At 39.6% G+C, this 12,878-nt stretch overlaps 1 protein-coding gene across 3 annotated transcripts in view; it reads right to left on the minus strand.

The window, feature by feature from the left end:
• Positions 1-12,878, minus strand: part of znf385c (zinc finger protein 385C) — a 123,775-nt gene that overhangs the window by 10,952 nt on the left and 99,945 nt on the right. For all 3 annotated transcript variants that reach the window (XM_011477944.3, XM_011477946.3, XM_011477945.2), the window contains 2 exons: positions 7,170-7,280; positions 3,013-3,220 (listed from right to left, as the gene is read on the minus strand). In XM_011477944.3, coding sequence (XP_011476246.1) covers positions 3,013-3,220; positions 7,170-7,280 — 319 coding nt within the window. The remainder of the gene's footprint in view (positions 1-3,012; positions 3,221-7,169; positions 7,281-12,878) is intronic.

A 12,878-nucleotide genomic window follows, 5' to 3' on the forward strand; every position in this document is an offset into this window, starting at 1 on the left:
CAGGATGAAAAGAGGATGACATCTCCAAATTTGAGGAACGCTTAAAGAAAGAGTTGCAGCACCCTGACCTTAACAAGTGAAAACCTGTTGACCTCGAATGAAGAGTGCATCTCTGAGTGGAAACCTTTTACGGGAAGAATGGAAAAGTCCAAACACAGCAGAGAGTCTCTCCGTTAAAGTGTTTACTGCTCGACTGCTTTAACTTTACGCCTTTTTGGAAATCAGGCTGTAATGAAATAGCTGCACTGTGAAAGAAATATTAAAAAGGCAGACCTACACTTGTCATTCACAATGCACTTTGAGCCCCATCGTTTAGCACAGAGGCGTACCGACAACTGCCACCTGGGTCTAAATATAAATTAGCAGTTATTCCAATGGAAGTTTAAAGGTTGACCTTGTAGGTGGAGGAGAAGACTGTTTACTCTGAGCAAAGGCACTGCTCTGAAGAACAGTGGACAGGTGGGTTATTGATGCCTGGCAGCAGACAATGTGAGCTCAAATGGCCCCCACCTCACCATAGCTGCATGGCAGACATAACTCATTTCATAGAGTGTTAATTTTGAAGGCAATTCCATTACACTGTTTGGCATTGTAGCGCATGCCAGCACTGCCTCACCCTGCTGCATTTCAATTTCACATTAGACCAATCACACAATTGGGCTTATTAAAGAGGTCTCCTCTGCACAAAATTGCCTTGGAACTAGAAAAGTTATTCACAGCATAAATACTATCTTTGACTTATCTGCTTTCTCTCTTGACTGACCCCCTCTTCCCTCCCTCCTTCTGATTCATTTCATCTTATCTTTCATTCTCCACTCATCATCCTGTTTCGTCTGCGCGGCTGCGTTCCCATTTCAGTTCTTTTCAGTGGCGGAATATTAAAATTAGATTTGATGAGAGGCGTTATCAGGCTGCTGGTCTTTGTCCACGTTCTCCTTTTCTGAAGGAGACCGCTGGCGCTCCCGGCCAAAGCGTGCGTATGTGTGTCCGGCCGTCTAGAAACTGTGCCCCCTCTCTGCGCGTGTCTTCATATCTTTGCTCTGATATTTTACCTCACATCCAAGCGCGTTTGCAAATGCTGCTCAGATAGTGATCTTCTCTGAGGCAAGAAGTTAAAGGAAGTGGAAAATAAATAAAAAGGGTGGAGAAAAACAACAAAACTTCAAGCACCAAATAAAAAAAGTGTTTTGCATTTTTACATCTTAGTTTTACTAAATTCATTCATAATTTATAAAAAAAAGAAAAGTCTTGTGACTACACATCAGTACCATAAAAAAAAAAAGATCAGAAAGAAGAATAAATCTTATAACATCACGACAAATATTTGTAGTACCTTCATTCTTACTTTTCATCTTAATTTACAGAACAAACTTAAAATAATTACAATGTAATCTTTCATAACTCAATTTGTAACAGGAATTGTGACACACATTTGTAAGTTAAAGGGCCTTTACCATGCAAAATCAACTTTTTTAACTTTTATGGTCGAATCAGAATTCTTCCCCTACCCCTTCAGCTTCTCCCTGCACCTCCAACTGCAGGGGCAGCTCCGCGCTAACATAGCTGATGGGTGACTACATGTATTGATCATTTCATTGACTGGGAGTAACGTCCGAATTCAAATATGCTATTTTTCCATAACTCTCCGTTTGGAGGGCGAAATTAAGGGATAGGCAGAAGCCTAAGGGATGGGGGAAGAATTCGGATTCGCCCCAAGTGTATTATAATGTTAATTCCTCACAAAAAACAACCCCAAAGCGGTATTTTTATTTGTTCATGCATTTCTGAGCATATCTCTAAAAACCTGAGCACCAGCCCCTCCCAATCCACGTAAACGAGCAGGTTCTCACGTTGTGATGAGGATAAGTGAGGAACAGCCCCTTCCATGAAGAGTCTGCGCTGCCAGCACCGACCCCCCAGGCTAAAACACACACCCACTTTCTAATGAAAATTTGTTTTGTTGTTGTTTACTCGGAACGGCTTAAGAATAGCATTATTTACTGTAAGTAAATATTCACTATTGAGAGGGTAATCTTTTTACTGATAATCCACATTAATTAGTTTTTGTAAATGTATCTTCTGCTTCTTTTGTTTGTGTTTTTCAAAAGCACCAATAGCAATCATTTTGTTTATTGGAAGCATATGTTCTCTTTTTGGTTGACCTTCTTTTAGTCATACATTTTCACAAATAATTCCAAGAATAAATGTAAAGCTAATAACATCTTTAACATTTAATTCTCCTCATATATTTTTAGAGATCTTCATTCAGTGCTTCTAGGACTTTCAACAATCTAATTCTTAGATTTTCAGTTGGATTTTTTTTTTCCTCATAGCTATATTCAAGTACTGTTGGACTTTGTAATAGAATTTTGTTTGGTTTAGTTATTAGTGGAAAGAAACCCAGGCTACTTATTAAATTCACAAAACCCCTTACTGTTCTAAATCAATATAGAAATTCCCACACATGAACTATATCTTTGCTTTGACTTTGGTCAAATAATTCTATTTTTTTGTCAGTAAATGTTACAACACATGACCCCGGTATTTCTGAAGGATGTTGTGCATAATCTTATCTTTCATGCCACACCAACATTTTAATTACAGCATTTCTCGGTCAATGCAAAAAGGAGGAGTGAGGTGGTGTTACTCAAGGGGGTAAAGATCTCCTTCCTTCCGACTTGCAGGAATCTTTTAACCTCTAAGCCTTTCATCAAGGTGAGAAGGCGGAGGGCCGGGTCTGAAAGCTTGAGGGTGCATGGAATATGCAATCTCTTAATGTAACACATGAAGCGTGATACAAAATGAGATAAACGCAGCCAAGATAAGAAAGAGGAGGAAGTCGTCAATAATGGTTGCAAGGTTTTAGGAGGAAGCAATGGAGCAGAGGAGGGAATTAGAGCAAGCAAAGCGTGACAAAGTGATCATCAAGTCGGTAGAGGGGTGGTGAAAGATCAGTTACAAAACAGCACACACTTTGAACTGTCTTTTCTTTTTTTCCCTCTCTATACCTACTTGTTCCCTCCGCTAAGCTTGTATCCATCACTGCAGGAAGAGCCGCATCACAAGCGGTCGTCTTGTTCCGGTCTCGTTCCCGCTCGCGGTCCCTCTCCTTCCCCGTGGACGAGGCGTCCCCAGCTCGCCTTTGCCTGTTCTTTTGGGTCTCCATGGCTTTGAGTTTGCGGGCGTGCTTGTGGCCCTTATAGTGAGCCTCTGCTTGGTTCTGCGAGGAAATGAGAGAAAACCCAGGTTAAAAGGACAAAGCAGGAGACAATTCAGAGCATTATCTGCAGGAAAGTCTGGAGTTCACGTGCAATAAATGCTAAAATACACGCCTGAATATTTGGTGTTGCACAGGCATCCAGAAGAGGGTCTGTTTCCTCCTGATAACAGCACTGGCGCACCGGGAGGCCAGAGGTATAATTGCATGTGTAATATGCAACAAGAGAGAGGATTCCATCTCTACAACTACTCTATTAATGAGCACTGTGAGAGTCTGCCTCTGCAAAACGCACAACCATTTGGCAATACATACTAATGTTACACACATCTGAGCACTGGGGAGCACACAAACACTGATTGAAGGCAAAACACATCCTGAGTGACTGCACTGCAGCCACAAACACACATATTTCCCTCTGGGCTAAACCATGGTTTACCTTTAGTTTCTCATCACCATCACAGTCCTGCTCAATCCCACAACAAAGGCCCTGATGTCAGAGCAAGCCAGGATATGCAAAAGTAAACAGAGAAATCAATAGAACAATCTCTCATTAAAAGCTTGAAATTGTTATTTGCTCATTTGAATTGAAATCCGTTGTTGTTGTTCTAAGGCGGAAATGATTACGTCTTTTAAACTGAAAGCAGGGGAACAGATGATGGATGGAAAATCATGTTTTGGTCTTGTAAGTGATAAAGTATGCTGCCGTTCCAAATAGGAAGCAGACTTTCCTTCAAAAATATAAATCATGTAAACTAACTTGAATAAAAAACAGACTGAATGTACAAAAAACCCATGAAACAAACAGCCGGAATCTGCCGTTTCTTGCGATTCAATTGCCTTGATCCCCATTGTCCCGATGAAAATTGTGTTTTTAGCTTTGTCTTGTGGCATTTTTCTCATGACGGAGGATATATATAAAGAAAATTAAGCTTAAAAATTGATTTCTGAGTATTTTTTATTGAAATCACTGTGAATAAAGAGCAGATGAAAAAAATACAGCTGGAAAAAGCTTGTGACGTGGAACAAGCTAAACTCCAAGCTCCAAGCTCCCTGCTGCGCTCCATTCAGATGAATCCTTGTGTAGTAAAATAGATCCACGTCTTTGTACGTCTACATGTATGTCTTTGTTTTCCCTTAGCTGAGCTGGCATCTGGTTTAAAACTGTAATCTTGCAAATCTTGCGCCAGGCTTTTTCTTTCACAGCTCTATTCTGATATATGAAAGACTTGGTGTTATAGAATACTGGCTGGGGACAAAGCGGATGGCACTTCCATGAACTAAAAGGGATATCATCCATCTCACTACCAAGTACGAGTCCCTGGTTTAACTTTTAACGCACGTTCAATGGCCACGTGTTTGTTATGTAGAGCCTAAAAACGGTCGTAAAAACTCGTGTAACGACGCATAAACGAAGCCTGGAACACACATTTACGCGCGTTTATATAGATTTTTTCACCGAGAGCAGTGTAAACATGGCCTAAGGATCCAGCCACCCAGAAAAAGAATAAGGGTTACAACAAACGTCATGAAAAAAAAATGACGTTTTTGTGCTTTAGATTTGTGCTTTAGCATGTTTCTTATTTAAGAGAAACAGAACTCTCCCTCATCAATCTGACTGAAACACCAGCTTTCTGAAGTGCTAACTACGTGCACTTAGTGACCCCGGTGGTTTGTTACAGCAGAGACCTCTTCATAATGTTGCTGTCAAAGCATCTGTAAAAACAACTCAGCGTGCTGCAGTGCAAAGGCTTCTCCGAACGGCCCGATTTAATCGTTTCAGACAGCGGACTCCTCATCTGTATTCACTCTATCCATGCTGAGTGTGGAGGCAGAGGCGCAAGGTTTAAAACAAGCCTGGGTTTCACCGCTGCAGCCACACAGTGACACTTGACACTTCAAAATGATTGATATATACAAATGTGGAAGAAGACAAACACATTTACTGAAAAGAAGACACTCATTCAATGTGGAGGCAACAAGGTTTTGGAAAAATATATGTAATATCATAAAAATTGAATTTCATGAGTTTACAAATGTGACTTTTTTTTTACATCTATTAATGCATTTATATTTAGCAAAGTAAGCATCCATGAAAAATTTTTTTTTGGTACTTTTTAAAGCGATTTTCTTAAAGTTTCATATTTTGCTGTCACTAGAAGCCAGTTTTTCCTTTATTTGCTTATGGAGAATTCCTCATACAGCTTTGACTTTGAATTTTTTTGCTGTGAATTCATTTTTGCTTCACATGCAAGGAGTCACGCATTCTGAAAGAAGTAGGCTGCATTGAATCAACAATAAGCCGGGATGTCCTCGCTTCCCAACTGTGTTCTAATTCAGGCCACAAAAGCTGTAATTGTTCACAATAAGACGCCCTCCTGAGGTCTCATAAAGCTTCTCGCTTTGCAGAATGCAAACATAACTTCTTGTAGTTGAAGTAACATTACAATCTGGTTGCGAGTCAATTTATTCCAGCTCGTGTATATGTTCAATCAGACTAGACGATGTGCTCTGTGCATGCTGCGAAGCTGCCATACTGGGTTTTGACCTGGAATTAACAAAAAAAGATAAAACAGAGGGAATGCACAAAGGACAACATGTATATCACCTTCAAAAGGAAACATGGGACTAATTTGCCACCAGCTATGTAACAAACTTTAAATGCACAATCTTTGATCAACAAAATATTTAATCTTTTACTTTTGTAAGAACAAAAAAAATCAGTTGCTGAGATTTACAGTTATTGCAGGAATTAAACATACATGCATGGTTGTAGTTTATCTCTCTTTTGCAACTTTGTTATTCCGTCTGTTGCAGAGCCGCCATTCAGTTCATGGGCGCAGCAAGGCAAGAGAAACGAGGAGATGGGGGCGAGGCAAAGGAAGTGCCACAGCTCCTCGTTTCAGGGAATCCAAAACTTGACAAAACATATTTACATGTTTTTTCCCCTAATGCAAACACAGTTACTTAATTGGATTTCTGCAAATAGATCACCATAAATGTTACAGAGTGTAACTTTAAATTACTTGGTGTCACTTTGTGACACCGATTATTGGAGCTAGGCTTTCTTCTTTCCCCCTTTAAAGCATTATGCATGAATCAAACTTTTTCTCCCCCCTCTCATATCTGAGAAGCTTTAATAAAAGTGCATGAAGGAGTTGGGAGGGTTCGTGCTCTCTAAGAGACAGCTAAAGCTGAAGTCAACATGACAGTCCTCTTTAAGTTGGTGTTTGCAGGCAGAGAATGGGATTTGCTTTCGTGTGCAAAGAGCACGTCTGCGTCTCCTCTCCCCCAGCTCCCAGTCTCCTGTGCTTCAGACCTTCTTTGAAGATGAAGTCCAAATAAAAGCGTGTTCCTTTGTGTGTGTGTTTAACTGCTCCCAGACTGAGGATTCCTTGAGGCTTTTTGAACTGTTATCCATTTGTTTCATATGAATATGCATGAAATGTCACAGGATCCTTGCCTGCGCCTTCCATAGGTTGCACGTCTGTGTGAGAAGAACGTGTGCGCTGCAGCAAAGCTGGGTCAAACAGAATGGGGGAGATGAGACTGTAGTCTCCTGCTGTGGTTGCTGATTGTTTCTGCATTTTGCAGATAAACGGAAGCTTTCCCTGCTGTCTAATTCCTCACACCACAACATCTCATGCTCACACACAGATTTCAGAGAAAGAAAGCTTTTATAGAGGATACAGTGAAATAAATAAAGGTTTTTACGTTTAATGAAAAAAAGTATTTTGTTATATTCCATTTCCAGCTCAAACAGAGAAAACCTTGCAAATGTGCCTCTTCCTTCTTCAGCTACATTTTTTAGATGACAAGATGGAGGTAATTGCAGGAAGAACATTTGAAAACATACAACCCAAAGTCTGCAGGAAAGCACTTTCATCTTGTTTATCACATAACCTGAAATGTGGACTTTTGTCGTAACCTTTCCACCTGAAATATTTCTTACCGTGGAGTTAAAACGGAGGTGGCAAATGTTACAGGAGATGATCTGTTTCTTCTTGAGGGGTTGAGGGACACCAAATGTGTGGTTGATCACCGCCTTCTGGACAGGGTCCATCTGAGAGACAAATGACCGACAGAAGCAGTGTGAGGCCTGAAACATAGCAACAGGAACTGGAGCAGCAAGTTTGCCTCAAGCGGGACGAAATTCACTTAAAACAAAAGTTAAAGACCCACTCCAATAAAAAATCATGGTTTTGATGTTTTTAACATGTTCTTGTGACATTTGTCTGATGACAAATGTAGCTGGGATGTAGGGGCTACAGTTGGCGGGCTGCAAGCTTCCTGCTTCTCTCTATTTCGATGCAGCCACTTGTAGACGAAAATCCTTGTACGTCTTCGTATTTCCTCATGTGAGCTGGCATCTGCCTCAAAACTGTATGGCTGGATAGCTCTTGATATTGCTCGCCATTTCTGTTGGTCCAGCAATGATGAAGATTGGTCCTACATGAATTTACATGCAAACAATGAGAAAAGTTGTGGTCTCTACGTGAAATTGTCACAGATGTATCACGAATGAACCAGCTTAAAACCTAAACCTAAAAAAGTTCAAATAAACCACGCAAATAAATCAACATAAAACATGAACCGTGTGTGATTATTGTGCTGTTTATATGCAATTTGTTAGTGCTTAGTCCGGCAAATACATATATTTAATATGATATGAATTGCAATAAATGGTAAACCTTAAATGTGCTAAAACATACTTATGGCAACTTGAATTATTTAATGAATTGAATAAATCCCTTTATGCATTTGACCAATCAGATGGAGCCCTTCACGTTGTTGACCAATCGGATGGAGCTTTTATGTTATATCTAGCCCTCCTAATTAGTCATTTGGAGAATAATTTAAAGTATTTTGCCTCTTATTTAAATTAAACTTTTGCAGTAAAATGGAAATGTTTTTGTTGTTTTTGCTATTTGTTCATTTATCGCAAGCTACATCGTCATCGCAATATTGATAACTAATATTGCATATCGCGAGTTTTCCTCATATCGTGCAGCTCTATTTGCAATGGTTGTGATATGGCGTTTCGGTTGGGGCTGTAAGGGGCTGTGCTAGCAGGAGAGAATGTAAACAGATGGATGATGTGAAATGGTGCCACTCAGAGACGAATTTCTAATGAGCAGCTGCTGCTCTGCAGAAACTACTTTATGTCGTATAGAACAACACAGGTTTGTGGATTTCGGCCAAAATGGCATAATTGTAATTAAAAGACCACTGGGAACGCTTTTACAATAGATCACAATGTGATCGGAGTGGATCTTTAAGTAAAATTGATCTGAAATAAGTCTGAAAGAAGTCTGGAGAACACAATTTAAAAAATTTTGCAACTCACAACTTGTTAACATGGTCAAACATGTCCTTGTTTCTTCATTTTGGAAACTGTCCCTTATTTAAATTTAAACCTATGTCAGAATCTAAGCTGCACATAAGGCTAAGCGTGTAACTTAGCAGCAGAGTTACATTCTGGGACACATTTAAGTGATCGTTTTACACCAGAAAGCTTTACACTAAGCAACTGGGTTGTCAAACATGGCCAAACACACTTTCCTCCCTCCCATGCCTTCCTCCACCTGTTCATCCCTCCATTGTTCTCACATTTAAGCCCATGGTCGGCTAGAATTGCTCGTTGATTACTGGAAATTGTCCTGAGAGATCAGTTTATTAAAGCTTATTAACAGTTGTTGTGAGACAAAGGTATTGTGCAACCATTTTTTTTTACCTTACTGCTTCTGATTTACAGAAATTTGAATGAAGAAACATTCAGAGAAGTGTTTTTGAGCTTAATTTTCTTTAAATATGTCCTCCATCAATGGAACATGTTAAAAACACCAATCGGAGTGGGTCTTTTAAAGAAAAAGGTGCAACTGCATGCATGAAGAAAATACGTTTTGTTTTCTGAAAACACATCCATTATGTCTGCCACATAAGTTAGCATTCAAAGAGAAAGACAAAACACAGGGTGATAACTACAGAGGCGTAAAAAAAAAAAGCACATTCATTTACTAGAAAACACTTAGCTGGAATAGTGTGATCACATGTATTCACAAATGAAGAAAGTGTGAGTCTCAATGTACCATGTTTTGAAACAAGGGTGACGAGCAGTAATAGGCAGCAGCGGTGGACTGTAAAAAGCTGTATGAAGTCATGACCCGGTTTTTAGGAAGTAAGTGAACCCCCACTCCCTTCACGTGTGAGGGCAACACAGCAGCCAAAGTGAAGGCTTCCCCTTTTGTTATAGAGTAGACTTTTACTGAACTACTGCTGCTCCGCAAAAACTATTTTCTAAGAAACAAGACAGTTTTTTTAGTTTTGGCTAAAAGATTGCATAATCATAATAAAAAAGACCACTGGGAACACTTTTACTTAAGACATTTTGTTTTAATATTATTACATTTCTGAGCTGTTAAATGATGTTATTAAATGTTATATTTGGCACATTATAATTGCAGTGAGATTTCTTTCATAAAAAAAGAATGCATGGATTAGAAGTTAAATCAAAATGATTTTCAATTTGTTTTTAAGACCCAAAAAATAATGAACAAAGAATGAAGAACAACAAAAAGCTTTCATGCTGTTTATTTAAGGTAATAGAATATAATCTGAGTACTATCATCATTGAAACATTAGTTTTTTGCACCACCTTAGAACTTGCTTCCTTCATTAAAACTTGTTAAATGTACATTGTTTTAGTTTTTATCATTTATGCTGATTTATGCTTGTGTGGTGATGACAGTCTGCTCCTGTTGTTTTTTTTTTAATCACTGGTCCTTTCAGAAACATGTAATACAGCTTAAATTGTCAGTGAAAAGCCTCCAATCTCAAGACACAGACTGCAAAGAGTCGAATGAAAGCTGAGGACTTTCTAATTAGATCTGCACTCCGTGACAGCTGATTCCACTACTGCGCCCTTCATCGCGGGATCACGTTGAACAATCAGGGCGGGTGCTGTCGTTGGCGGGCAGAGGGTCAGATCCCGTCCATTCCTGCACTCACATGGGACAGAGATGTGAGGCCGGCTGCGGAGGGTGCTGCTCTGAAATTGAATGAGACCGCCATGCTCACTGGGCCCAACCTGGTGACACTGCTGACAACTTCAGTTGCCCAGAGATTAGGGCCTGCGGGTGTATTTATGGCAGCCAGAATGACACACTGCTACAGATTTCTACACATCTATGCTCAGGGCAGCTGGCTCCCTTCGGCAAGAACGGAGTCTGTTCACAACAGATTCCTGTGGGCCAGGTGTGACAGGCACTATAGACACATCTGACAATGGTACCTCCACGCTGGAGGCATGCGTCTCCCTCAACGCCGTCTATCTTTATTGTTCTATTTTGGACCCTTGTGTGACTCAGGCCTCCACCGGGGAGCAGCACTTCTTTTCAGGTTGACCACGGAAACCTAACTCTTCCTGTCCTGCTTCACTTTGCCCACCTCAGCAAGGCAGACTGCACACAGTTATTTGTTTTTGAAGCAAAAGAATGTGGTCATTGTGTGTCTGCAGCCATCCTGAACCAACCATAAATGGGTCTTTTGTCCACCAAGTCCTTCACTGTCGCCCCTTCATCCAAGTGCAGACAGAACTTATCCTGACAGGGGCTGACTGCATGATGGGGTTCCAGGAGGAGGGGGGCAAAGAAAGAGACAGCTATCAAGTCAGAGATGAGCTAAGGTGGACGTAAAAAGGGTTCCAAGAGGAAATGGAGGATATTTAGGGGCATTCATCTGTCTCCCTGCACATGTACGGCACAATATGTGCTTTATAGGGACTAACAGCACCTGAGGATGCAAAATGAATAGTTTTTGTGATTAATTCCACATCTCTACTGTCAGGCTGTGTTATGAAGGGAAATCAGCTCCTTTTGGAGCTGAAGCGACTCTGATTTTTTGTTATTTCCTCACCTATCATAATTTCTACACTGTAAAACACAAAATCTCACCAAGTTTTTTTTTAAGATTGAAATATAAATTTCTTATTGCATTTAATAAAAAAAAAACTAGCTCATAGTGAGTCATTTGTGCTAGAAAAATTACATTTTAAGCAACATCACTAATGAAACAATTAAAAAAAAGTTATTTTCCATAATATTTCTCAGCAGTAGTTTTCATAGTTAAAAACAGACTGACTTAATTTAGGAGAACTGGAAAAATTCCTTTGACTGATAATTTTTAAGACAAGTTGATCTTAAAGTGTGTAATTCTAGTTTTACTTTAAGATTCTTATGTCTAGAAATATGGATAATCAGACTGTCATAGGACGTAAAATAGGATTTAGTTTTGGAAAAAGTGAAAAACCACTTATATACTTGGACAATGCATGCTTATTTTAAGAAATATTTTCAATTAGTAGAACAAAAGACCTAAATATGAGTGTTTCGAGATAATTTCAATATGTAATTTTGCCTTGAAGAGGCAGGTCATCACAACTTATTTTAAGAAATCCTACCAAGACAATTTCTAATGGCAGAATTCTTTCATCTAGAACAATGGAAAAACATCTTACTTTCTATATTTTTTCACTTCTTATAAGCATTTTTATCCATTCTGGTTCTGCTAGATTGTAGGTTCTGTATCCTCTTTTCCTTCATCCAGCATCCACTGCATGGGTTTTCTGCAATGGCAGCTACTAATGTGACTCCTGTGGTGTGTCTAAAAGGGAGGGAGAATGTTCAAAAATAGACAGGAGCAGCAGCCACACACTGAATTCTGACATATACTCTGGCTTGAGTATATAAATAACAATATTCCAAAAGCAAAAATAGATAAAACTCTGACCAAAGACCTGCAGCAGTGTTTGCACCACTAATATAAATATATGGTGGGGGTACGTGGAGAGCAAGTGTTTTCTGCTCTGTCTTTGATGCTCGCACACTCAGTCCTCCACAAGACAGTGTGGTGGGTGGCAGAACAAATGAGAATGCGGAACTTCTCAGGTTGGCGACCCCAAACAAGCACATCACACGGCAAACGTTTATGTCTCATCCACCCCCTCACACATGTCCTCCACTGGTGAGCCAGATGTCTGTATCCTCCCTCCTTCTTTTTCCTAACCGTCTCATCCAACAATGTTTTGCTTAGTCGGAAAGGTGTAAAAAAAATACTGGAAACACAGATCTGACTAACCCTAATACCCTCAAAAATGACTTAAGTGTTTGAAATGACAGGAAAATTCCTTTTAAAGGTACAAAGCACCCACAATGTTGATCCGCTTGTTTGAGTGGCTCTCAACTAGTCCTAAAAAGTGGGTATTAAAGTCAAACTGTTAATCTATGGAAAAAAATACTTAAATACATTAAAAGGTTCTCAAATAAAAACACAATTTACAAAAAACTTGAGTTCCCTGGGAGTTTTTCTCTGTTAATTGGAAAGCCACATACTTTTCCTGTATGAAGAATTCACAGAAAAACGGCTCCAGAGGATTTTGATGTCCATTTTCATCCTGAAGGTCGGCTTTATTCTTAACGGAAGCTGAAAGATGCTCACTTACTTGCAGCCAAGATGAGATTTTCACCGTTAAAAACACAACAGAAGTGTGGTCCTCTACTGCAATACATGGGAAAATTAAAAGCCCAGAATGAGAACACTGTGTTTTAGGTGCCAGAATTGGATTTAATTCAGTTCCACTTGTCAGAGCTTCACTGTCTGAATG

Source organism: Oryzias latipes, chromosome 8, assembly GCF_002234675.1.
Source record: "Oryzias latipes chromosome 8, ASM223467v1".
Classification (NCBI taxonomy): Eukaryota; Metazoa; Chordata; class Actinopteri; order Beloniformes; family Adrianichthyidae; genus Oryzias; species Oryzias latipes.